The sequence below is a fragment of the Erythrolamprus reginae genome, chromosome Z, assembly GCF_031021105.1.
Source record: "Erythrolamprus reginae isolate rEryReg1 chromosome Z, rEryReg1.hap1, whole genome shotgun sequence".
NCBI classification, from domain to species: Eukaryota; Metazoa; Chordata; class Lepidosauria; order Squamata; family Dipsadidae; genus Erythrolamprus; species Erythrolamprus reginae.
In genome coordinates, this window is record NC_091963.1 from 75,251,188 (window position 1) to 75,275,966 (window position 24,779).

Here is a 24,779-nt window from a genome sequence, read left to right on the forward strand (position 1 = left end):
GTAAATTTATTTTCTTACCTCTGTTTCATTTTCCACTGAGGGAAGGAGTCCCCGAAGCTGCCAGCATTGCAAAGCTACCAGAGAGCCTGCATAGTCCAGCTCCTGCATCCGTCCGCACTGGGAGGATAGCTGGGGAGAAGGATTGATGCCAAACACAACTTGCTGAGTGAATTCTTCCCTGCCCTTTTCTGATCCATCCATGCCCCAATCTGAAATTTAGTTGCCCGGGGGCTCCATGGTGGGAGCCACCCAAAGCTTGGAAGCTGCGAATATAATTTGAAAGTTTGGGTGCGAAAAGGGGGAGAGCACAACTGCCAAGGTGGGGGGGAAGCTTGAGAAACAGGCAGCCATTGGTGGAGACGGAAAGGAGCAGGGAAGAATCAGCTCAGTAAGTTCCACCAGGAGGGAGAGTGCTCAGAAGCAATTCTTCTCCCCAAAATGTCAGACAGCTTTTTGGCTGAAAAGAAGGCAAAAAGCATGGTGACTAGCTTGGCCGCCACCCCTCTTGGCAGTGGTAGCAGAAGCAGGAGGAGTAGTTGGCAAGCTAGGTTGCTTTATGTGAGGAGGAGGACATGGACTTTGGAAGGGGTCCCCACGAAGGTGCCGGGGGGGGCACATGAGGTCCAGACCTCGCAGGCTCCCTGGCAGCTTTGCGCTTCCAAAAGTGACAGCCGTAGGGAAGATGAGGCGCACAGGGTCGTACAATGAAAGGGGGAGCCCTGGCACTGTTCCGGCAGAGAGTGGCTGACATCACAGTCTTTTTCTTCTCTTGCTTCACCGAGGCTTGTCTCCTTGCTTCTGCGACTCTCACCTAGAGAAGCAACTTAATGCTGCTACATGCAATCAAATTTAAGTAAAAGACATGACCTTTAAGCCACCACCCCAGTCACGCCCATAGTGTGGTAGTAAAAAGTTTGGGAACCCTAGCCTAATGCTCCTTTAAAAGAAAAGCTGACTTCAAAGGTTTGAAACAAAACTACATACATCTGCTGGGCACAGCTCTAAAGAAAAAAATAGCATATTTTACATATTTTTGCAGCACTTCTCACAAACATTGAGGTAGTTGTGACAGCTGAGAAAAGAACATTCTCCCTCAGGAGGAAGAACCTTTTGGACAGGTTGTTTAATACTGAGCCTTTTGATTGTTTTCAATATTTTCTTAAACAAACTGAATGATAAGTGAAATATAATGGATTTCTACGAATTTATATTATATGCATGATTTAATCAAGAATTTTATCCTAGGCAATTAATAGTAAGACTGATATCAAACAATCAAAGAAAATAATACTATCTCTGTTCAGGTATTACAAAACCTAAAATGCTCAAAGTGCAAGCAATAGCAAGAGGTCCTACTGCTTATAATATTATTATGTGTTATTGTTTAAACATAGGTATTTGCATGCATGGCCTAGATGTTTACACTGAGGTCTCTATGAAATCATCTGTGAATTAATTGTACCATCAGGGTGAAATCTCATGAGAGCCAATGTGTGTGTAACTCTAAGCATAAGGGTTTCCAGAGTTCTATATGGGCATTCAAGATATAGGAAAAAAGTCAACCCTTAAAGGATATTCAAGTACCATGTTTCCCCCAAAATAAAAGACCCTGTCTTATACTTTTTGAACCCTGAAATAAGTACCTGGTCTTATTGCCATACAGTCAAAAGCACAATTGGTCTAATTTTCAGGTGATGTCTTATTTTGAGGAAATAGGGTAGTTCTTGACATGACTGTAATTGAGCATGGAATTATGATTGTTAACTTATGCTGGTTTTTAAGTAGATCTTGTCTACTTGACCTGATTTTATGACATTTTAAATGGAGGTCATTAAGCAAAGTGGTTGTTAAATAAACAAAGCAGTTTTAAGTAAAACCATTGCTCACAATGGACTTTTTTTTTGGTCAAAAATTGGAAGCAAATGTTGGTTCCTATTAGAAAACTCATAAACTGTGATGAGACCACAGGGTGCCACAAATAGCAGTATATGTAAGCTAGTTGCCAAGTGCCCAAAATGCATTCACATGACTAGGCACCACAACTTGGAATCTGGGTCGTAAGCAGCTTTTGGAAGGTTTATTATAACTTAGAATGGTTTCTAAGCTACTAATCATTAAGTGAACACTACATATAATGATATGGTGCTTGTGACCAGAGGGGATTCAGAGATGAGCCCTTTTTTTTGCAGAAATTCCATTCTAATGACATTTATGTCTTCGCTATTAATATAAGCTTTAAATACAGGAATGTTCCAAAAAGCATCAGAGCACTGAGGCAGCTATTATTGTAATTGGAATGAACAGATGTACTAATATTAATGTTTATTATATCATTAAGCTCACTATTCTTTCATACTTATTTAAAATTATTGTATTTTTGCATTGCATTGCTATATTTCCTTGTTTGTAAGCCACTTAAAACTGAACTGAAGGGGCATAAAGTCTTCATGAATAAACCAGTATTTAAATTTCATTTCTATAATTAAGTAATTATATATAATGTATAATGCAGTGTTTCCCAACCGGTGTGCCGCGGCACACTAGTGTGCCGCGAGACATGGTCAGGTGTGCCGCGAGGCGGAGGCCAGCAAAGGTTGTTTTGAAAGTCGGCCCCCTCGCGCGCATGGCTTCTCCTCACTAATAGCAGCGGGCAATAGCCGGGGGAGGGGCGGCTTCTGCAAGTGGGAGCTCCAGGGCTGAGGCTTCCACTTGTGGCTGTCCCCGCCCGCCCGATCCGTCCTTCTCTCCGGCTTTCTTGGGGCGCGGCTCCTCCCACAGCTGTGTCTGCAGCGGCGCTGGCGATCCATCCGCTAGCCGCTCCGAGCGCTGTGGGAACGCCCACCCCTCTCACAGTCCCGCTCGGTCTTCTCGGCCACCTACATGCTGCGGGAAGCCCGGGAAAACCAAGCAGAGCGCCCAGGCCAGGCAGAAGAATGCCGCCGCCTTGCTATCCCCCTTCTCTCTGACCATGCCGTTGCAGAAGCAACCTCTCCCCCCTCACACACACACTTTCGGCTGGGCAGGGGGCGAAGCCGACCCCCCCCGGCTGCCGGCGAAGGAGGCTCGCTTGAGCCTCAGAAAGGAGGCAGATTCAGGCAAAGAGCCCGGCGCAACGGGCGCAGCGTTGGAAAGCGAGCAGGCGGTGGGGGCGCTTCGCTTCTGCCTTCCTGAGGCGCTTTTTTTGGGCTCCGCGTCCAGCGAGTTTCTGCCTTGCTTTGCCTACTTAACGTGGCGGGAGAGATGCTAATTCCCATCCCAATCAGTCCGTCTTTTCCCTCAGGAGTGGGTGGGCGTTTTGTCCCTGGCACCAGGTCAGCAGCATCAGGAGGACAACAGATGACTAATCCCGCCACTTTGGACTGCCGCCAGAAAGGCAGCTCCCCCATTTCCTCCTGGTGGCTGCAGCGGCGCTGGCGATCCGTCAGCTAGCCGCTCCGAACGCGTGGGAACGCCCACCTCTCTCACAGTCCCGTCCCGGGCTGTCAGTAAAGGGGCTGCTTCCCATCCCCCTGCCAGCTTGCTCAGAACATTCAAATTAAGGAAAACCTTTGCCGGCCTCCACAGAGAAGAAAGGAAGAGAAAGAACGAGAGAGAGAGAGCCACAGAGAGAGAGAGAGAACAAGAGAGAGAAAGCATGAGAGAGAGAGAGAACAAGAGAGAGAGAGAGAAAGAAAATAAGAGAGAGAATGAGAGAGAGAGAAGGAAAGCAAGAGAGAAAAAGAGAGATAGCAAGAGAGAGAAAGCAAGAGAGACAGATAGGGAGAGGAAAGGAGAGAGAGAGAAATGAGAACAAAAAGGGGAGAAAAAAGGAGAAATGATAAAATGATTGAGGCAGAGAATGAGAGGAGAGAGAAACAAAAGAGAGAGAGGTGATTCTTGAAGCATATTGTAAAAAGCACCCAAATAATTAAAAAAAAAACCAGCCCACACCTGTTTTTGAAAAGAATAAAAGAGAAAAAAACCCCAGCCCTCAACTGGTTTTGGAAATGGTTCAAGTGCGTATACACACACACGCATAAAGGGGGGAGAGAGACAGGGATGGAAAAAGAGGAGAAGTGAGAGGGAGAAGGAATGAGGGAAAAAGGGAAGAAGAGAGGGAAATGAGAAACATGAGAGAGAAAAGGGGGAAAGACAGGAGAAGTACCCAGAAATGAGACAGTGGTATAAATTTGAGGAGGGATGATTGATGATTGACTGTATTTATAAGGGGATGTTACATGGGATTGTATATATGAGGGGGTTATGTATGTATGTATGTATGTATGTATGTATGTATGTATGTATGTATGTATTTATTTAATTAATTATTTATTACATTTGTGTCATTTTGGTTGGTGGTGTGCCCCAGGATTTTGTAAATGTAAAAAATGTGCCGCGGCTCAAAAAAGGTTGAAAATCACTGGTATAATGTGCAATATCTCAAATTGACCTAATGAAGCAGGACTATGTACAGGATCATAATATTAAAAAATTAACATAGTCCCACATATTTAAAAAATGGTTTTTTAAAAATACTGTAAGCATGCCTCTCCCTGCTGATCCCGAACTATATTTTCTATTTCTTTTTGTATGCTTTTTAATTACATAAGCTATATGGTAGATACTCCTAGAATTAAATCTGTATCTCTAAATATTATAAATTACCTAGTGGTGGTTGTTTTGCCTTCCATTTTATGACTGTCCCAAATTTTCACTGTTCCATCATTTGAGCATGTAGCAAAAATTGAATGTTCATCAGAGACTCTAATACGGTTCACTGCAGATTTGTGCTCATGTAGATGAGCAACCAGAAGCCCTTTGGGATGCCAACCTAAAGCGAGAGTAAAATTTTTCATTTATTCAATAAAAGTATGAAGAATTCTTACTTGCTTGCTTTTCCCTAATGTCATGCAAGCATTATAAAACACAACTAGATAGACAACATAAAATGCAAATATTAGTAAGCACACACATACCTGTGTATTATTTAATCCTGTCTTTAGGCAGAGACCTAAACACCAGCACATATAATTCTTATAAGCAAATACTGAAATACTAGGCCCTCGGCAGTCAGGATTCAGACCCAGCTACAGCACAGAAACTGTTTTGGCCGCACTGATGGATGATCTCTAGCAGGCCTAGGACAGGGGTTTATCCTCTGTCCGGGTGCTTCTTGACCTCTCAGAGGCTTTCCATACCATCGATCATGATATCCTTCCACGCCGACTGGTGGGGCTAGGAGTGAAAGGTACCGTTCTATGGTGGTTCTCCTCCTACCTCTCTTGTCGGTCACAGTCACTGTTAGCAGGGGGGTCAGAGGTTGACCCCCATTTGCCTACCTTGTAAGGTTCCTCAGGGGTCAGTCCTCTCCCATCTGCTGTTTAATATCTACATGAAACCGCTGGGTGAGATCTTCCAAGGGCATGGGATGAGTTAACACCAGTACGCTGTGATACTCAGCTGTACATACTTCACTGAGTGGCCACTGAGTGTCCATTCAGTGAAGCAGTGGAAGTGATGTGCTGGTGCCTGGAGGTTGTCAGGGTCTGGATGGGTGCCAACAGGCTCAAGCTCAATCCAGACAAGACGGAGTGGCTGTGGGTACTGCCTCCCAAGGACGAGTCAATCTGTCCGTCCATTATCGCGGGGGAGAATTATTAATCCCCTCAGACAGGGTCCACAACTTGGGCTCCTTGATCCAAAGCTGACTTTAGAACACCATCTTTCAGCTGTGGTGAGGGGGGCGTTTGCCCAGGTTTGCCTGGTGCATCAGTTGCGGCCCTATTTGGACAGGGAGTCTTTGCTCACGGTCACACATGCCCTTATCACCTCGAGGTTCGACTATTGCAGTGCTCTGTACATGGGGTTACCTTTGAAGAGTGTTCGTAAACTTCAGATCATCCAAAATGCAGCCGCGTGAGCGGATATGGGCCTTCCAAGGTATCCCCTTATTTCGTCATCACTCCACAGACTGCATTGGCTGCTGATCGGTTTCCGGACACAATTCAAAGTGTTGGTTATGACCTATAAAGCCCTACATCGCATAGGACCAGATTATCTCCGAGACCGCCTTCTGCCACATGAATCCCAGTGTCCAGTCCACCTTAGGGTCCCATTGACCAAACAATGCTGGCTGGCGGGCCTGAGGGAAGAGCCTTCTCTTTGGGGGCCCTCTGGAATCAGCTCCCGCTGGAGAGTCACACTGCCCATCCCTCCTTGCCTTCCGAAAAAGTTTAAAAACACATATTTGCCGCCAGGCCTGGCGACATTAGATCTTTCCTCTGACCAATGAATATCTTTAGCATGATTTATTGAATGAATTCAAATAAATGTTTTAAAGTTAGAATTTTAAAGAATCTTTTTAGTATATTAATTCCATGTGCTTCTTCCGCATCAAGGCTCCTTCCAGAATAAAAGGGGCCTTTCCTTGTTGTCCCTTTTTGTTGGAAGAGCTAAATGTAGCCTGTTTGTTTCCTTTCATTTTGGTGTCAACACGATGGACCAGCAATCTGTCATAAGCTTCAGTTTTAACCCAAATAACACCTTCTTCTATCAAAGCTTGTCTCGTCACAGGAAGTCCTTCAGCTTCTAATTCAGCAAATATTTTCTGATTCTCTTGTAAAAGTTCAGAAATCCTTTTCACATCACATTTATTGACTACAATAATTAGAGGCTTGTTGGCAAATAATGGCTTAATATTCTGAAAAAGTGCTAGCTGTTCTTCCAAGCTTCCAGTTCCAGTGGAGCAGCAGGAGGAAGCTAAGAGACCTTGCTGCCTGCCACCTGCGTGCTGCCTTGGACCGGGAAACGAGACTAACCTGAGACAGCTGTACCAGCTCTGTCCTACTGGAATAACCCACTGGAACAGACAATTGTGGGACGCCAGGGCGCCAAATGGTGGGGATGGCTGGCATCGGAGGCACTGCCGGACCGATGTGAGAGTCCAGACCATCTGTTGCCATGGAGTGGAGAGCCAATGCAGAGGAGGAGGAGGAGGCCATGAGGAGCTGTTTTAGAATTGAGTGGAGGCGGTCCAGAGAAGGTTCAGAGGCCGTACGGGGCTGTGGAAGGCGCGGGGGCCTGGAAATGTTGCCCAGCAAGATTGACAATTCCTGGAGGGCAACCAGGACAACCAATGAGAACCGAGATTGCCACAGGAAAAGAAGAACCCAAGATAACATCAATCGAGGTAAAGAGACAGGACATCAGAGTGCTGATCAGTGGCAGGAACCAGCACTGAGGAGTATTATCACTATATTCAGACACCTGGACATTTGCATTGGATTTTTCTAGAACTTGCCAGTCTGAAGTCTGGTGCCATCTTGCTGCTGCTGTTCCTTTAAGAACTTTTAGCTGACTAATGACTAAGAACTATTAGCTAACAATTGATTCCCTATTTTTGTATATTTTTTATGTTTTACATTTTTATGTTTATTGTTTTTAGTTAATTTATCTGGGGTTTTTTAATTGATGGATAATTGGGGTGGGTATAGTAATATGTTTGGAATGAATGATTGGTATGGGTGGGATGGATGACCCGTTGTACCTACCTGAACGGTCTTCTCGATGCACTGGAAGGAGAGTCCAACATGGGTATTTAACCAATCCTATTGGTAGAGACTGAGTAAAAATTAACATAATAATAGGCACCGCCCCAGCAGTCTTCCCATGAGCCTCAGTTTTAAAAACGAATAACCAATGAAAGAGGATAACCAAATTTATTGAACAATGCACAAGCCAAAAAAACCAAGCCAACCCAACTTCCGGAGTCCCTAACCTTCAACTACCGGGTGGGTTTGGACTCTCCTTCCAGTGCATCGAGAAGACCGTTCAGGTAGGTACAACGGGTCTTCTCCACTGCATCTGGAAGGAGAGTCCAACATGGGATATACCAAAGCTCTCAAAGCCCATGGGAGGGAAAAGGTCTGATTAGGGACTTAGGAGAAACACAAACTTTCTGAAGGACTCGCCTGCCAAAAGCCGCTTCCGCAGAAGCGAAGGAGTCCACTTTATAATGCTTAATAAACGTGGTAGGTGCTGCCCAGGTCGCTGCTCTACAAATGTCTTCGATGGACGCTTGTGTCGCCCAAGCTGCTGACGCAGCCGCACTCCTGGTGGAATGAGCTAGTATCCCCTTTGGAGGGGTATGCCCTCCCGCCTTATAGGCCTCAGAGATACATTCCTTAAGCCACCTACTAATAGACTTAGCCGATAGTCCTAGCCCTAATCTAGCCTCAGAAAAGGAGATAAACAGATTTTCCGACTTCCTGAACTGTTCCGTTCTCCTAATGTAAATTTTCAGAGCCCTCCTGACATCTATCTTATGCCATAGCAACTCAGATGGATGAGTTCCATGAGTGCAGAAGTCAGGCAGAATTAGCTCTTGCTTCCTATGGAAAACCGAATTTACCTTCGGAACAAATGAAGGATCCAACCTAAGCACCACTCTGTCCGGATAGAAATGGCAGAGATCTGCTCTTACGGATAATGCTGACAACTCTGACACCCTGCGGGCGGATGTGATCGCAACAAGGAAGGCCGTCTTCAAGGAAAGTAACCTGACTGGTATAGTCCTCAGCGGCTCAAAGGGAGGCTTAGTCAACGCTTGTAGGACCAGTGTAAGATCCCAGGATGGGAATCTCCTGACTGGCGGGGAATGTTTATTTGTGGCTCCCTTAATAAAATCCCGAACCCAAGTATGTTGTGCTAACGTTCGAGACTCTGATGTCTGGATCGTGGTAGATAAGGCAGCTACCTGCCTCTTCAAGGTATTAGGGGCCAGACCCTGCTCTACCCCTACCTGTAAAACCCCCAGAACATCAAGAACAGAAGCTACCCCAGGATCGATAGAGTGTGTAGTGCAAAATTTACAAAAGGCTGTCCAAGTCACCTGATAAATTCGAGAGGTCGATGGACGCCTAGCTGCCTGCATGGTAGCTATGACCTTCTCCGGTAAGTTACATTGTCTTAGTCTATGCCTTTCAAGTGCCATCCTGTCAAGTGGAGCCATTGGGGATCTGGATGATGAAGGTTCCCCTGGCTGAGAGAGATGGCCTGGTCCGGAATCCTCCACGGGGGTGACACTGAGAGCGCCATCAAGTCGGCGAACCACGGACGTCTCGGCCAGTAAGGGGCTATTAAGAGTACTTCCGCCTTTTCCTGGAGGATCTTTTCCACCACCCTCGGGATCAGGTTTACAGGTGGGAAGGCATACAGGAGACCCGGGGGCCAAGGCGTCCACAAGGCGTTCGTTCCTTCCGCTCTCGGGTCTGGAAACCTTGTGAAGAACCTCGCGAGTTGAGCATTCTGGCCGGTGGCAAACAGGTCTACCAGGGGTATTCCAAACCTCTGGGTCAGCTGTGTGAAGAGTTCCGGGTCGAGCCTCCACTCGGACGGGTCCAAAGTCGCCCTGCTGAGCCAATCCGCCTTGGTGTTGCTGATCCCGGCAATGTGTTCCGCAGTGAGGGACGCTAGGTGAGTCTCGGCCCAATTGAAAAGCCGTGTAGTCTCCTCCATAAGGCGATGCGACCTTGTGCCCCCCTGGTGGTTCAGGTGGGCCCTGGTCGCCACACTGTCTGTTAATATGAGTATATGTCTGTTTTCTACTATGGGGGCAAAGGCTAGGAGGGCTAAAAATACAGCCCTCAGCTCTAAGAAGTTGATATTGACCGGGGACAGGTCTTCCAATGTCCAGAGGCCCTGAGCCATGTGACGGCCCAAGTGAGCTCCCCATCCGTATAAACTGGCGTCTGTGGTAAGGATGAGCCGATCCTGTGTTCTGAAGGGCGAGCCTCCCTGGATCGCTCCGGTGGTCCACCACTGTAGGGACTTTGCGACTGCCCTGGGCAACTTGATTGTTCTGTGTGAATGGCTGATCCTGGCCCTCTGGGCCGGTAACAGGAACCACTGAAGGCCCCTGATATGATGCCTGGCCCAGGGTACGATCCCGATGGCGGACACTAGTGTCCCCAACACCTTTGACAACAGTGCTAATGGAACCCGTCTGCGACGGGTCAGGTCGGTAACAAGGCGGTGGATATTCTCTTGTCTCTCAGGAGAGAGAGACACGGTGCCTGCTACGGTGTCGATAATGGCTCCTAGATGTTGAAGTCTGGTAGCGGGAACCATCTGGCTTTTTTCCAAATTGATGGTAAAGCCATGGACTTCTAGTATCCGCACCGTCCTGGACAAGTCCTCCCTGGCCTGACTGGGGGACCTGGACAAAATAATTATGTCGTCCAGGTAGGCCATCAGTCTGATGGAGTGTGACCTTAGATGTGCCGTCAATGCATCCAGCAACTTGGTAAAAGTTCGCGGGGCTGAAGATAGGCCAAAGGGCATAGCCTTGTACTGGTAATGAATGCCCTCTGAACAGAATCTGAGGAATTTCCGATGAGCCGGGTGTACCGGTACATGTAGATAGGCCTCTTTCAGGTCTATTGAGGTTAGAAGGTCTCGAGTCCTGATTGAAGGGAGTATGGTTTGTAAGGAGTGCATGTGGAATCTCCTGTACTTTATAAAGACATTCAGCTGCTTTAAGTTCAGTATCATTCGACATCCTCCTGATGCATTGGGCACGAGGAAAATTCGGGAATAGAATCCCCTTCCCTCCTCCACTGGGGGCACCTGTTCGATGGCCCGTATCTCCAGTAAATGTGCCACCTCTTTGTGGATTTGTTGTCGCTTCTGAGGGTCCCGGATTACCGGGCAATGTACAAAACGGTAAGGGGGTTGTCCTATGAATTCTAATCGCAGTCCGTCTGACACGGTGGCTAGCACCCACCTGTCTGAGGACGTCATCCGCCACGAGGGACTGAAGTGTTGCAATTTCCCTCCCAGCGGCAGACTCCCGGCTGAGTCATTTTGAACGACGAAAACCTCTCTGACTGTACCCCCGAAAGGGCCGCCTGGGCTGCTGGTAGCCCCTCTGTCTGTCCTGGAACGATCCACGGTCGCTCCGGAAGGGTTGTTGTGTATATTGACTCTGGCTGAAGGGCCGCTGCGTCTGTCCAGAGCTGGTAGATGCGTCCCAGCGAGGGTTCTGACGTCTCGTGTAAGGAGTAAACCTCCTATCTTGACGCCTGTTGGATCTAGGTAGGACCTTCTTTTTGTCCTTGTCTTCAATTAAGACTTTATCCAGGATTTCCCCAAAAAGCATTGAACCTTGCAATGGGGCTGAAGCCAGGCGCCACTTCGACTTCAAATCAGCTGGCCAATTACGTAGCCACAGAAGTCTACGCGAAGAGAGTGTGGTAGCCATGCCTCTGCTGGCGAACTTAGCCGCGTGGAGGGTCGCATCGGCAGAAAACTCTGCTGCAGCCAGTAACTTACTCAAATCCTGGCGTAATCTACCCTCCTCTGGTCCAATCCGTGACTGCATTTCTTGGAGCCACATTATTGAGGCTCTATTGAAGAAGGAGGCCGCAGCAGCTGCTCTGAACCCCCAGCCAGCCATCTGGTGGGTCTTGCGCAGCAGGGTTTCCGCCTTTCTGTCTTCAGGTTTTAGTCTCTCTCCCGTCTCGGAGGGAACCAGGGCACTGGAAACCAGTGTCACTACTGGTTGGTCGATGGGAGGGAACTCCAAAAGTTTTTCCACCTCCTCATCAAACGTATAAAATTTCCTCTCCAGATTAGACGGTCCTTGGGCCGCTGCGGGATATTGCCACGGTTTTTTGACTCCTTCAATGAAAATGTGTGAAGCCGGAATAGAATCAGTCTCGGGTTGGGGCTCCCTAAGCAGAGAAGCTGAAGTCTTGCCGGCGTCTTCTTCTGTTGCTTTGGTTCCCTGGAGGTTCATTACTTGCTTTGCCTTAAAAAGCAAGGTCCTAAACAATGCTGGTTTAAATAGACCTGCTACAGGCTGTTGCTCCGGTGGGTTCTCATCCTCCGAGAACTCGTACTCCTTGTCACTGTCCTCGCCAAAGGCCGGTTCTTCCGATAGGGACCCCAGCCCCGAGGGGGGCGGTGCTGGCCAAAGGTTCCTTGACTGGGGTGCAGCTCGGCGTGCATACTGGCTTGACCCTGCGTTCACCCCTTGCGAGTAGACCTCAGCCATCAACTCCTGCATATCTGCGGGCATGTGCTGCCAGGACCCCTGCTGTGAACGCAGGCCGGCTGCCGTAGGGGTGAAGGTGGCTGAAGGGGCCTGTGGGCCTCTTTGAGTCGGCCCCACTGACTCAGGTCGTGTCCAAGACGGAGCTGGTGAAGGTGCCACCTGAGGTATTGAGAAGAACTGTCCATCTGGCAACCAATCACCCTCCTGGAAGGCCCCCGTGTGCCCATAGGCTGATTGTGGGGTCATGGGGTCAGGAGTGGGTACCTGCCTCTGAGTCAGGGGCACCGCTGAAGGGGAAGGCTGCAAGGCTGCCTCTAATTTCTTCTCTAGCGCTTTTATGCGCTTTTCTGCCTCTTTAAGTGAGGCTGCTGAGGCTGGAGACTGAGAAGCCTTGGACTTCTCCTTAGCCTTCCCCTTTTCCTTTTCCTTAGGGGCTACTGGTGACCCCGCTTTGCTTTCTCCGGTTTGTTTATCCATTCTACTCACTATTAGCAATCTGCTTTAATCACCGAGCTCGAAAACCTCTTTTTGCACCTCGTCACGTCGAACAAAATGGCGACCGGCCACCCCTTGTTGTTGCGCTTGCGCTCTAGAGCCCGAAACTCCTTTGGCGCCTTACAGCTGCCGGAAGCCCTTCCGGCCGGCGCTCTCATAGCTCTCTTGGGGGCTACCCAAGATGGCGGCGCCCAGCGTTTTCGCGGGCTTTCTCGCCCTTCCTAAACGCTTCGCCGCTCGAAACTCGCCTTTCGCCGCTTCCCCGACGTCCTTGAACCTCCTGGGGACCTCTCGGCTCCTGCCTCTTCCGAGGCTCTGCAGCGTTCCCGGCGGCGGCGGCAGTAGAAGCGACTTCGCCGCTTCACAGCTGATCGGGACTCCGCTCTTCTTACGGAGTCCCCTGGGGTGCCTTTTGTCTCGGGCCTCCCAGTGGGGGGGGCGGACCCCCCCACCTTCGGCCCGCAGCCCTCGTTTGACCGCGGAGGCCAGTGACTCCGGGCTGAGTTGCTCCTCTTGGGGGCAGATCCCGCGGAGGGAAACAGCCCCTAAGGAGATTGGTGGGGGTGCTGTCCTCGGAGGACAGAGACCCCTTCCTCCAACGCTGTTCCAATCTGGAGAGGAGACAAAAACAACACATTAAACATGGTAAAAACAACATTTATTTTACTCTAAGCAAACTCAGTATGACTCTACTCTTGGACTGAGTTTTTAAAACTGAGGCTCATGGGAAGACTGCTGGGGCGGTGCCTATTATTATGTTAATTTTTACTCAGTCTCTACCAATAGGATTGGTTAAATACCCATGTTGGACTCTCCTTCCAGATGCAGTGGAGAAGGGATTATGGTCTGGATGAGGTGAATGGGAATGGTATGAATGACATATTTGGCCCACCTGATATTGGAGAGGCAGAAGGGGAGGGGGCACCTATCTCTGGGGTGGCAGAAGGGCAGAATATCGTGGTGCTGTTGGGGAGAGGCAGATATGGCAAAGGCCACGGAGCTAGCTGTTCCAGGGGAAGGAGAGATCGCTGCTTAATAGCGATCCCATATTCCGGCTCCGTGACCTCAACCCAGCGTACTGGTAATGAGTGTAATCTTGGCCTTGGGCTCAGGCTGCTGCTACTCAATGCCAGGTCGGTGGTAAATAAAGCTCTCCTCATTCAGGATTTGATCCCGGAGGAGGAGGCCGAACTGGCATGTGTGACTGAAACCTGGCTGGGCCCAGAGAGAGAAGTTCCTCTCTCTGAAATCTGCCCAGCCGGGTTTCAGGTATGGCATCAGCCTCGACCTCAGGGAAGGGGGGGGAGGAGTGGCTATTATAGCTAGGGAGAGCCTTTCCCTGTGTAGTCTCGTTGCTCCAGAGATTGCAGGTTGTGAGTCCCTCCTGGTGAAGTTGAATTTAGGGGTTCAGGTGGGCTTGTTGTTCAGGTAACTGCCTCCCAGTTGCGTGTCAACAGCCCTGCCTGTGCTGCTCGAGGAGATAGCTGGGCTGGCGGTAAGGTTCCCCAGATTTATTGTTTGGGGGACTTTAACCTACCGTCGCTCGGTGAAACCTCTGGGCTAGCACAGGAGTTCATGGCCACCATGACAGCCATGGATCTGACTCAAGTAGCACAGGGTCCAACTCACGAGGGGGGGCACGCACCTGAGATGGTATTCCTCTCTGAGCAATTGAGTAATGGTCTGAGACTAAGGGGCTTAGAAGTGTTGCCTTTGTCATGGTCAGACCCTTTTCTACTGCGGTTTGACTTCCTGCTTCCAATCCTTCCCCACAGGGAGGCACAACCGACTAGGTGGTTCCGCACCAGAGGGCTTTCAAAGGGAGTTTGGGGTTCTTCCAGATGCACTCGTCCACAGTTCGGCAGAGTCTCTTCCCGTAGCCTGGAATAAGCTGCAATGGAGGCTCTTGATCGGACTGCACCGTTGTGACCCCTCTGTGGCACTACACCCCGGAGGGCTCCTTGGTTTATTGAGGAGCTCCGGGAGTTGAAACGCCAGAAGAGATGTCTAGACAAGCGATGGGGGAAAAGTAAGTCCGAATCCGATCGAACACTTGTAAGAGCTCATATTAAGACTTACAAAGTGGCGTTCAAGGAGGCAAGATGCATGTATCATGCTGCCTTGATTGCATCAGCAGAATTTCACCTGGCCGTTCTGTTTACGGTGACCCGCTCCCTTCTTAACCAGGGGGGAGTTGGGGAGCCCTTGCAGAGCAGTGCCGAGGACTTTAACACATTTTTCGCTAATAAAGTCGCTCGGATATTGGTGGATCTTGACTCTGATTGGATAACAGAGTCGACTGACAATGAGTCAGTTGAGGTGACTGGGGCCTGTACTTGTCCACCTGTCTGGGAAGAATTTCATCTGGTGACACCTGATGAAGTGGACAAGGCCATTGGAGCTGTGAGTTCCGCTACCTGTTTACTGGATCCGTGCTGGTTTCGGCCAGCAGGGTGGTGACATGGAGCTGGGTCCAGGAGATTGTTAACACTTCTTTGGGGAAGGGTCCTTTCCGGTTCCCTATAGGGAGGCACTTGTGCGCCCCCTCCTCAAGAAGCCTTTCCTGGACCCAGCCATTCTCAACAACTATCGTCCAGTCTCCAACCTTCCCTTTATGGGGAAGGTTGTTGAGAAGATGGTGGCGCTCCAGCTCCAGCAGTCCTTGGAAGAAGCTGATTATCTAGGCCCTCAACAGTCAGGTTTCAGGCCTGGCTACAGCACGGAAACTGCTCTGGCGCATTGATGGATGATCTCTGGCAGGCCCGGGACACGGGTTTAACCTCTGTCCTGGTGCTTCTCGACCTCTCAGCAGCTTTCGATACCATCGACCATGGTATCCTTCTGCGCCAGCTGGAGGGGTTGGGAGTGGGAGGCGCTGTCCTTCAGTGGTTCTCCTCCTACCTCTCTGGTCGGTCGCAGTCGTTCTTAGTGGGGGATCAGAGGTCGACCTCTAGGTTTCTCTCATGGGGTGCATCAAGGGTCAGTCCTCTGCCCTCTGCTATTTAATATCTACATGAAACCGCTTGGTGAGATCATCCAGGGGCATGGGGTGTGGTATCATCAGTACGCTGATGATACCCAGTTGTACATCTCCACCCCATGTCCAGTCAAGGAAGCAGTGGAAGTGATGTGCTGGTGCCTGGAGGCTGTTAAGATCTGGATGGGTGTTAACAGACTCAAACTCAACCCTGATAAGACAGAGTGGCTGTGGATTTTGCCTCCTAAGGACAATTCCATCTGTCCATCCATTACCCTGTGGGGGGGATTATTGACCCCCTCAGAGAGAATCTGCAACTTGGGCCTCCTCTTCAATCCACAGCTTAGAGAACCATCTTTCAGCTGTGGCCAAGGAGGCATTTGCCCAGGTTCGCTTGGTACACCAGTTGCGGTCCTACTGGGACCAGGACTCACTGCTCACAATCACTCATGCCCTCATCACCTCGAGGTTCGACTACTGTAATGCTCTGTACATGGGGCGACCTTTGAAGAGTGTTCAGAAACTTCAGATCGTGCAGAATGCAGCTGCGAGAGCAATCATGGGCTTTCCTAGGTATGCCCATATTATATCAACACTCCGCAGTCTGCATTGGTTGCCGATCAGTTTCCAGTCACAATTGAAAGTGTTGGTTATGACCTATAAAGCCCTTCATGGCATCAGACCAGAATATCTCCGGGACTGCCTTCTGGCGCACTAATCCCAGCGACCAGTCCCACAGAGTTGGCTTCCTCCGGGTCCCGTTGATGAAACAATGGAGTCTGGTGGGATCCAGGGGAAGAGCCTTCTCTGTGGCAGTCCGGCCCTCTGGAATCAACTCCCCCCAGAGATTAGGACTTCTCCCACCCTTCTTGCCTTTCGCAAACTCCTTAAAACACACCTCTGTCGTCAGGCATGGAGAAATTGATTCCCCTGGGCCGTTTCTGTCTTATGTATTGTTTATATGAGATGTATGATTGTTTTTTATATTAAGGGTTTTAAATTGTTTTAATCATTGGATTTGTACTGTTTTGTTGTTGTGAGCTGCTCCGAGTCTTTGGAGAGGGGCGGCATACAAATCTAATAAATATATAAAATAAATAAATAAGCTATTGCACAACGTTCTGATATATCCATGACATAGAGCACAGCAGACTGGAGATAGGCAAGTGCAGTTATGGCCTGCATCTCAATGGTGTTTCTGTCTTCCCAAGGATGATTCAAAATACCAGGAGTATCTAGAACCTGCCAGCGCAAATACTTGTAATCCATGTGTCCCACAAATAGAGATTTTGTGGTTAATGCATATGGCTATATCACCTAGTTTCCTTATTTATGAATCTTGATTTTCCAACATTGGGGTACTCACACAACAAGAGAGTTGGTGTGTTAGGTTCAATGGTTGGCAATCATGATTAATAATAATAATAATAATTATTATTATTATTATTATTATTATTAAATAATAATTTAATAATAATTTATTAGATTTGTTTGCCGCCCCTCTCCGCAGACTTGGGGCAGCTCACAACAGTAATAATAACAATATACAATGTAACAAATCTAATATTAAAGAAAGTATCTAAAACCCTGTCATTTACAAAAGCATAAAACACAAGCATACCATACATAAACTCTATAAGCCTGGGGGAGATGTCTCAATTCCCCCATGCCTGGCGATATAGGTGGGTCTTAAGCAATTTACGAAAGGCAAGGAGGATGATCTCTGGGGGGAGTTGATTCCAGAGCCCGGGGCTGCCACAGAGAAGGCTGTTCCCCTGGGGCCCGCCAGACGACATTGTTTAGTTGACAGGACCCGGAGAAGGCCAACTCTGTGGGACCTTATCGGCCGCTGGGATTTGTGCAGCAGAAGACGGTTCCGGAGATATTCTGGTCCGATGCCATGTAGGGCTTTATAGGTCATTACCAACATTTTGAATTGTGACCGGAAATGGATCGGCAGCCAGTGCAGGCCGCGGAGTGTTGCAGAAATGTGGGCGAATCTAGGAAGCCCCACAATGGCTCTCGTGGCCACATTATGCACGATCTGAAGTTTCCGAACACTTTTCAAAGGTAGCCCCATGTAGAGAGCGTTGCAGTAGTCGAACCTCAAGGTGATGAGGGCATGAGCGACTGTGAGCAATGACTCCCTGTCCAAACAGGGCCGCAATTTGTGCACCAGACGAACCTGTGAAAACACTCTCCTCGCCACAGCCGAAAGATGATGTTCCAATGTCAGCTGTGGATCGAGGAGGATGCCCAAGTTAAGGACCCTGTCCGAGGGAGGCAGTAATTCCCTTCCTAGGGTAATGGACGGACCGATGGAATTGTCCTTGGGAGGCAAAACCCACAGCCACTCCATTTTGTCCGGGTTGAGTTGAGCTGTCGCACTTGTTCTAAATATTCTAGGTTCTGCTTCTGTCTCTTGATTATAGTACACATCCGCCCCAAGGCTTCTAATAGTTTCTAAGCTTTCATTCTGGCCTCTGACTTCTCTTATCTCCTGGCTTCTTCTATTGAGATTCTTTTTTTTTTTTTGCTTGATTTTTCCTTTCGAATTGATCATATTTCAAGTAAATTAATAGGGATAAAACGTCTGTGTATTTCTGACAGTGAAAATATAACATTTTTATATTTATAGCATACATATAGAAGTATTGATAAGTAACTATTATAGTATAGCAATAGAATAATAGATTAATTATAAGTAAGTGATAATTCCATATATTTATATATATTTGTATTGCAATTAATACATTAATTTCTTTTGTTTGCCTTTCCTAATTGATTATTAAACTTAAAGTGATAACTAGATAATTATATATTATAGTTATATTACATTATTGGAATGAATATAAAGCATTGATTAATTATCTATTATTTATCAACTAATCACCTAAACCTAGATTAAATGATTGGAGTGAACGAGTGACATTATAGACTCCAGCAAATACTGGAATAATATGCTTAAGTGGGATAGCCTATTTAAACTGCTATCATTGTCAACGGGGACAATAACTCAGAACAAAGGAAATAGAAAGCAAACAATGTTGCTATCTCCCCCTGCGAGCCAAAGTTTGCTCGAAAGCATGTTGATGGAAGATAAGGTAGTTTCATCGACTTCACAAGGCCTACAGGCATTGATAAATACATTACAGGAGACACTATTGAAAATGCAAGATAACATCACAAAAGGCCTGGAAGGGGTCAAAAATGAAATGAGTGAAGTAAAAAAAAAATGTATATGCAGGTACATACAATATAGTAAAGAAGAAGAAGCACTGAGCAGAAGTCAAGAAGACATAACGACAGAATCTCAGTTTGAGGAGCGGAAAACAGGAGAAGTCAGAGAAGTCAGAAAAGTAGATATATTTGTTTGTTTGTTTGTTTGATTTTTATGCTGCCCTTCTCCTTAGACTCAGGATGGCTTACAACATGTTAGCAATAGCACTTTTTAACAGAGTCACATATTGCCCCCACAATCCGGGTCCTCATTTTACCCACCTCGGAAGGATGGAAGGCTGAGTCAACCTTGAGCTGGTGATGAGATTTGAACAGCTGACCTATAGATCTACAGTCAGCTTCAGTGGCCTGCAGTACTGCAGTCTACCGGCTGCGCTATCCCAACTCTGATATGACACCAATTGAAACAAGATTTAAAAAGGTACATACAATATAGTAAAGAAGAAGAAGCACTGAGCAGAAGTCAAGAAGACATAAGAACCGTTGTACATACCTGAACGGTCTTCTCGATGCACTGGAAGGAGAGTCCAACATGGGTAATTCACCAATCTTATTGGTAGAGACTGAGTTAATTTAAATATTTAAATATGAGGTAGTCACCGCCCCTTAGCAGCCCCCAATACCTCAGTTTTAAAAACGAAGCCAGTTTAAGGAAAACCTGTTTATTGAACAATAACCATATAACCTCATAACTGTTTAACTAGCCTCCCAAACTCCGGCGACCTGGCGAAACAACCATGCCGGGTGGGTTTGGACTCTCCTTCCAGTGCATCGAGAAGACCGTTCAGGTATGTACAACGGTTCTTCTCCACTGCAACTGGAAGGAGAGTCCAACATGGGATATGCCAAAGATTACTGCCCATGGGAGGGAAAAGGCTGAGCTACGGTCGCAGGAGTTGAACACACTTGCTGCAAAACCCGTCTCCCAAACGAAGCTTCCGCCGAAGCTATTGAGTCCAGTTTGTAATGGCGTATAAAGGTGGTAGGAGACGCCCACGTAGCCGCCCTGCAAATGTCCTCTATGGACGCCTGAGTACTCCAAGCCACCGAAGTGGCTGCACTTCTAGTGGAATGCGCTGTCACCCCGGTCGGTGGTACCTGTGACCGGGCTTTGTAAGATTCCTCAATACAGTCTTTAAGCCAGCGACTGATGGATTTAGCTGACACTGCCAGACCCATTGATCGCTGACCAAAGGACACAAACAGCCGCTCAGATTTCCTGAAAGGTCCAGTCCGTCTGATGTAGATTTTCAAAGCCCTCCGAACATCCACCTTGTGCCATCTCAGCTCGAGAGGGTGCTGTCCATGTGTGCAAAAGTCTGGCAACACTAACTCTTGAGCCCTATGAAACCCAGAATTGACCTTGGGGATAAATGTAGGGTCTAACCTCAAAACCACCCGATCCGGGTGGAATACACATAAATCTGCCCGCGTAGACAGGGCTGACAACTCCGACACTCTGCGTGCCGACGTAATTGCCACTAAAAAGGCAGTCTTTAAGGAGAGCAATCGCAGTGGAATCGTCCTCATCGGCTCGAAAGGAGGGGCTGTCAACGCCTTGAGTACCAGGGAAAGGTCCCATGTCGGGAACCTATGCACTGGAGGCGCATGGATGTTAATCGCGCCCTTAATAAAATCCCTAATCCAAGGATCCTGTGCTAGGGAGCGAGCGTGGGGTACCCGGATAATGGTTGCCAGGGCAGCTAAATGCCTTCTCAAGGTATTCGGGGCTAACCCTTTCTCTACCCCTGACTGTAGGAATCGCAAGATTGACACCACCGAAGCCTCCCCCGGATTAAGGTGGTGATCCGAACAAAACTTACAGAAAGCCGCCCAAGTGGCCTGGTAGAGTCTAACCGTCGATGGGCGACGTGCTGCCTGAATGGTGGAAATAACTTCGTCTGGCAAGGCTTGCTGTCTCAGACCCGCCCTTTCAAGTGCCAGGCGGTCAGTTTGAACCACTGAGGTTCCGGATGGCAAACTGACCCCTGAACTAACGCTACCTCGGGATCTGGGATCTTCCACGGGGGAGACACCGACAGGGCTACTAGGTCTGCAAACCAAGGCCGTCTCGGCCAATAGGGAGCTACCATTATTAACTCTGCCCCCTCCCGAATAGTCTTGTCTAAAATCCTTTGAATAAGACACGTCGGGGGAAAGGCATACAGTAACCCCTGGGGCCATGGTGACCACAGGGCGTTGACCCCTTCCGCCCCTGGCGTCGGAAACCGGGAGAAAAACCTCTGCAATTGGGTGTTTGCTGGGGTTGCGAAGAGGTCCACCAATGGAAGACCAAATCGTAGTACTATCTGCTGGAAAAGGGCAGGGTCCAGGCGCCACTCCGAAGGATCCAGAGTGGACCTGCTCAGCCAGTCTGCCTGCACATTGTTGGTCCCGGCAATATGCTCCGCTGTCAGAGAGGCCAGATGAGATTCGGCCCAATCGAAGAGGTCCGTGGCTTGAGCCATGAGGAGATGAGATCTTGTACCTCCTTGATGGTTCAGGTGGGCTTTTGTGGCCACGTTGTCCGTCAGCACCAGGACATGCCTGTCCTGCACCCAGGGAGCGAAGGCCAGAAGGGCTAAGAAAACCGCTCTGAGTTCGAGAACGTTGATATTGACCTGGGTTAAGTCCTCCTGAGACCACAAGCCCTGAGCCATATGAGGCCCCATATGGGCGCCCCAGCCCGACAAGCTCGCGTCTGTTGTGATGATCACACGCTCGTGGCTGCGAAGAGGAGAACCCTGGGTCAAAGCTGGGGACAACCACCATGCCAGCGACTGCTTGACCGAAGCTGGGAGTCGCACCTTTCGGTGGGAGTGACTCACCTTGTCCCTCTGGGCCGGAAGTAGAAACCATTGGAGGCCCCTCATATGATGGCGAGCCCAAGGCACAATCCCTATGGCTGAGACCATAGTCCCTAGTACCTTGGACAATGTTGCCAACGGAATTTGCCTTTGTTGACGAAGGCTGGTTACCAATCTCCGTATATTGAGGACCCTCTCTGGTGTTAGCGAGACCGTGTCCTCTGCGGTGTCTATGATGGAGCCGAGGTGTTGGATCGATGTGGTGGGATGAAGATGGCTCTTCTCCACGTTGACCGTGTAGCCGTGCCTCTCCAGAGTTTCCCGTGTTAGCGCCAGATGGTGTTGCGCTTGGACCATAGACTTGGACATAACGATTATGTCGTCCAAGTATGCCATAACTCTGATGGACTGGGACCTGAGATGTGCTGTCAGAATGTCCATCAGCTTCGTAAATGTACGGGGAGCCGAAGATAGGCCGAACGGCATGGCCCGATACTGGTAGTGGACCCCGTTGAGACAAAACCTGAGGTATCGACGATGTGCTGGCCAAACCGGAACATGCAGGTAAGCCTCTTTGAGGTCGATAGAGGCGAGAAGATCGTTGTGCCGAACAGAGGCCAAGATCGATTGTAGGGAGTGCATGCGAAATCTGCGATACCGAATGAAAGTATTCAGGAGTTTCAGGTTTAGGATAGTCCTGAAGCCCCCTGATGACTTCGACACTAGGAACACAATGGAATAGAACCCTGTGCCCTTGGCATGCTCGGGCACCATCTCTATCGCTTGGATGTTGAGAAGATGTGTTATCTCCAGTTGCAGATGACGTTGTTTGGTTGGGTCTCGAATTAGTGGACAAGTCACAAATCGGTTTGGCGGGGGCTGCAGAAACTCCAGGCGCAGTCCCTGTGATATGGTTGCTATAGCCCACTTGTCGGTGGAGGTACTTCTCCAAGAGGCACTGAATTTTTGAAGTTTGCCTCCTATGGGCTGAAAGGCAGTCAAGTCATTTTGTGCGCCTGAAGCCTCTTTGGTTCCCTCTGAATGGACGCCGAGCCTGTTGGAACCCTCTGGGCCTATCCTGAAAGGCCCCACGGTCCCCTCGAAAGGTGGGCTGGCCATACTGGGTCTGTGTATATGGTCTATTGCTCTGCCCAGCAGACAAGGATGAGTCCCACCGAAATGGCTGACGTCGGTTGTAGGGATTAGGCCTACGCTCCTGGCGCCGATATGCTCTAGGCAGGGTCTTTCTTTTGTCCTTATCCTCGATGAGGACAGGGTCCAAAGCTTCCCCAAAAAGTTTTTCCCCCTGGTATGGAGAGGAGGCCAAGTTCCACTTGGATTTGAGGTCAGCTGGCCAACTACGCAACCAGAGGAGACGCCTAGAAGCCAAAGTCGTTGCCATCCCACGGGCGGAAAATTTAGCTGCGTGGAGGGTGGCATCCGCCGAAAACTCCGCCGCTGCTAGCAGCTTACTTATGTCCTGGCGCAACCTGCCGTCCTCGGGTCCAAGGCGAGATTGCACCTCCTGCAGCCACATAATGGAGGCCCGACTAAAAAAGGAAGCTGCGGTGGCTGCCCGAAACCCCCAGCTGGCCATTTGATGGGATTTTCGCAGCAAAATCTCCGCCTTCCTATCCTCAGGTTTCAAGCTGTCGCCTGTCTCTGAGGGAACCAAGGCCTTTGATATCAAAGTCATTACAGGCTTATCTATGGGAGGAAACTCCAACAGTTTTTCCATGTCCTCATCCAGTGTATAGAATTTCCTTTCTATAACCGAAGGACCTTGTGCTGCTGCAGGGGCTTGCCATGGACGTTTAAGACTTTGTCGAAATATGTCAGATGATGGTACATGCTCAGTTTCTGGCTGGGGTTCCTGAAATAACACAGCAGATGGCTTAGGCCCTTCAGAGGTGTCTGCTGCTTTAGTGGAACCTGGCAAATCCGCCACCTGTTTTGCCTTATGCAACAGTACTTTGAATAAAGGAGCTTTAAAAAGACCAGCAACTACAGGTTGGTCTGGTGGTGTCTCATCATCAGAAAATTCGTATTCCCTTTCTGTGTCCTCTAAGGGTGAAGGATCCTCCATCCAAGACCCCCCACCCGAGAGGGGCGGTGCAGCCCACAGGTTTTTGGGCTGAGCTGGACGGGGGTGAGGAGTAGCCTGATGCACCCCCGCTGCCATCCCTTGAGAATATACATCCGATATGAGGCCCTGCAGGGCTGGTGACAGTTGCTGCCAGGTGTCTGGTTGCACCCTAAGCCCAGCTGCAGTGGGCGTGAAGGTGGCAGAAGGAGCACTTCTCACTGAGTGGGCAGCAGACCCTGGCCTCGCTGGTAATCCCGCCAAAGGAGCAGGCCCAAAGGGGACCTGTCTATCAGGTGACCAGTCCCTGTCTGACAAAGTCTCAGATGGTTTCCACCCAGATTGTGGAGCAGGCTGATCCCTGGGCTGTGGTAGCAGCTGTCCCGAAAAGGAAGAGGGGTTCCCTGGTGTCAAAAGGGCTGCCTCTAACTTCTGTTCCAACGCTTTTATCCTCCTTTCTGCCTCCTTGAGGGAGGAGGAAGAAGCCTGGGCCTTAGACTTTTCCTTAGGCTTTGACTTGCCTTTATCCACAGGCACTACAGATGGGGACGCCTTGTCAGGGGTTTTATCAGCCATATTTACTTACAAGTCACACTGTTGGTATTTATGCAACGAAAGACTGCAGACACGTTGAGAATAAATGCCACTCGGTAACACGATCTCAACAAAATGGCGCTAGGCACCTCAGAAGTACACGCCTGCGCAGTTAACTTGTTGGTCGCGCCCTGTTGCTAGGGCGGAGAGCAACTGTCACCCGCTTCAGGAATGGCGCGCGCGGGAATCAATTGATCAAAATGGCAGCCGCCGCGATCTCAATTGCCATATATCCCCCTCAGGAAACCAGTTCCTAGTGAGGAGGTCAGTCCTGCAGCCTTGCAGCCAGGTTCAAATGAGCCGATCTGAGCCTCGGAGGAATCGGCGGCTCCCGCGGCTTCTCCGGCGGCGGCGGCGGCGGCGCTTTATTATTCAGCGCCGAACAGCTGAGAGGCGCTGGCCCTGAGCCAGGTCTTTCCTCATTACACAAACGGCGGCAATTTCCAAGCCTCCCAGTGAGGGGGGCTGACCCCCTCACCTTCGGCTGTCAGCCGGGTTTGGCCGCTGAGGCCAGTGACCCCAGGCTGAGTCGCTCCTTGATTGGTATAG

At 49.2% G+C, this 24,779-nt stretch overlaps 1 protein-coding gene across 9 annotated transcripts in view; it reads right to left on the reverse strand.

The window, feature by feature from the left end:
• PIK3R4 (phosphoinositide-3-kinase regulatory subunit 4) overlaps positions 1 to 24,779 on the reverse strand; it is a 238,925-nt gene that overhangs the window by 107,196 nt on the left and 106,950 nt on the right. For all 9 annotated transcript variants that reach the window (XR_011556735.1, XR_011556734.1, XR_011556736.1 and 6 more), the window contains one exon: positions 4,645 to 4,810. Coding sequence is in view for 5 of the 9 variants with exons in the window: in XM_070726344.1 (XP_070582445.1) it covers positions 4,645 to 4,810 (166 nt within the window). In the remaining 4 variants the exon portion in view is untranslated. The remainder of the gene's footprint in view (positions 1 to 4,644; positions 4,811 to 24,779) is intronic.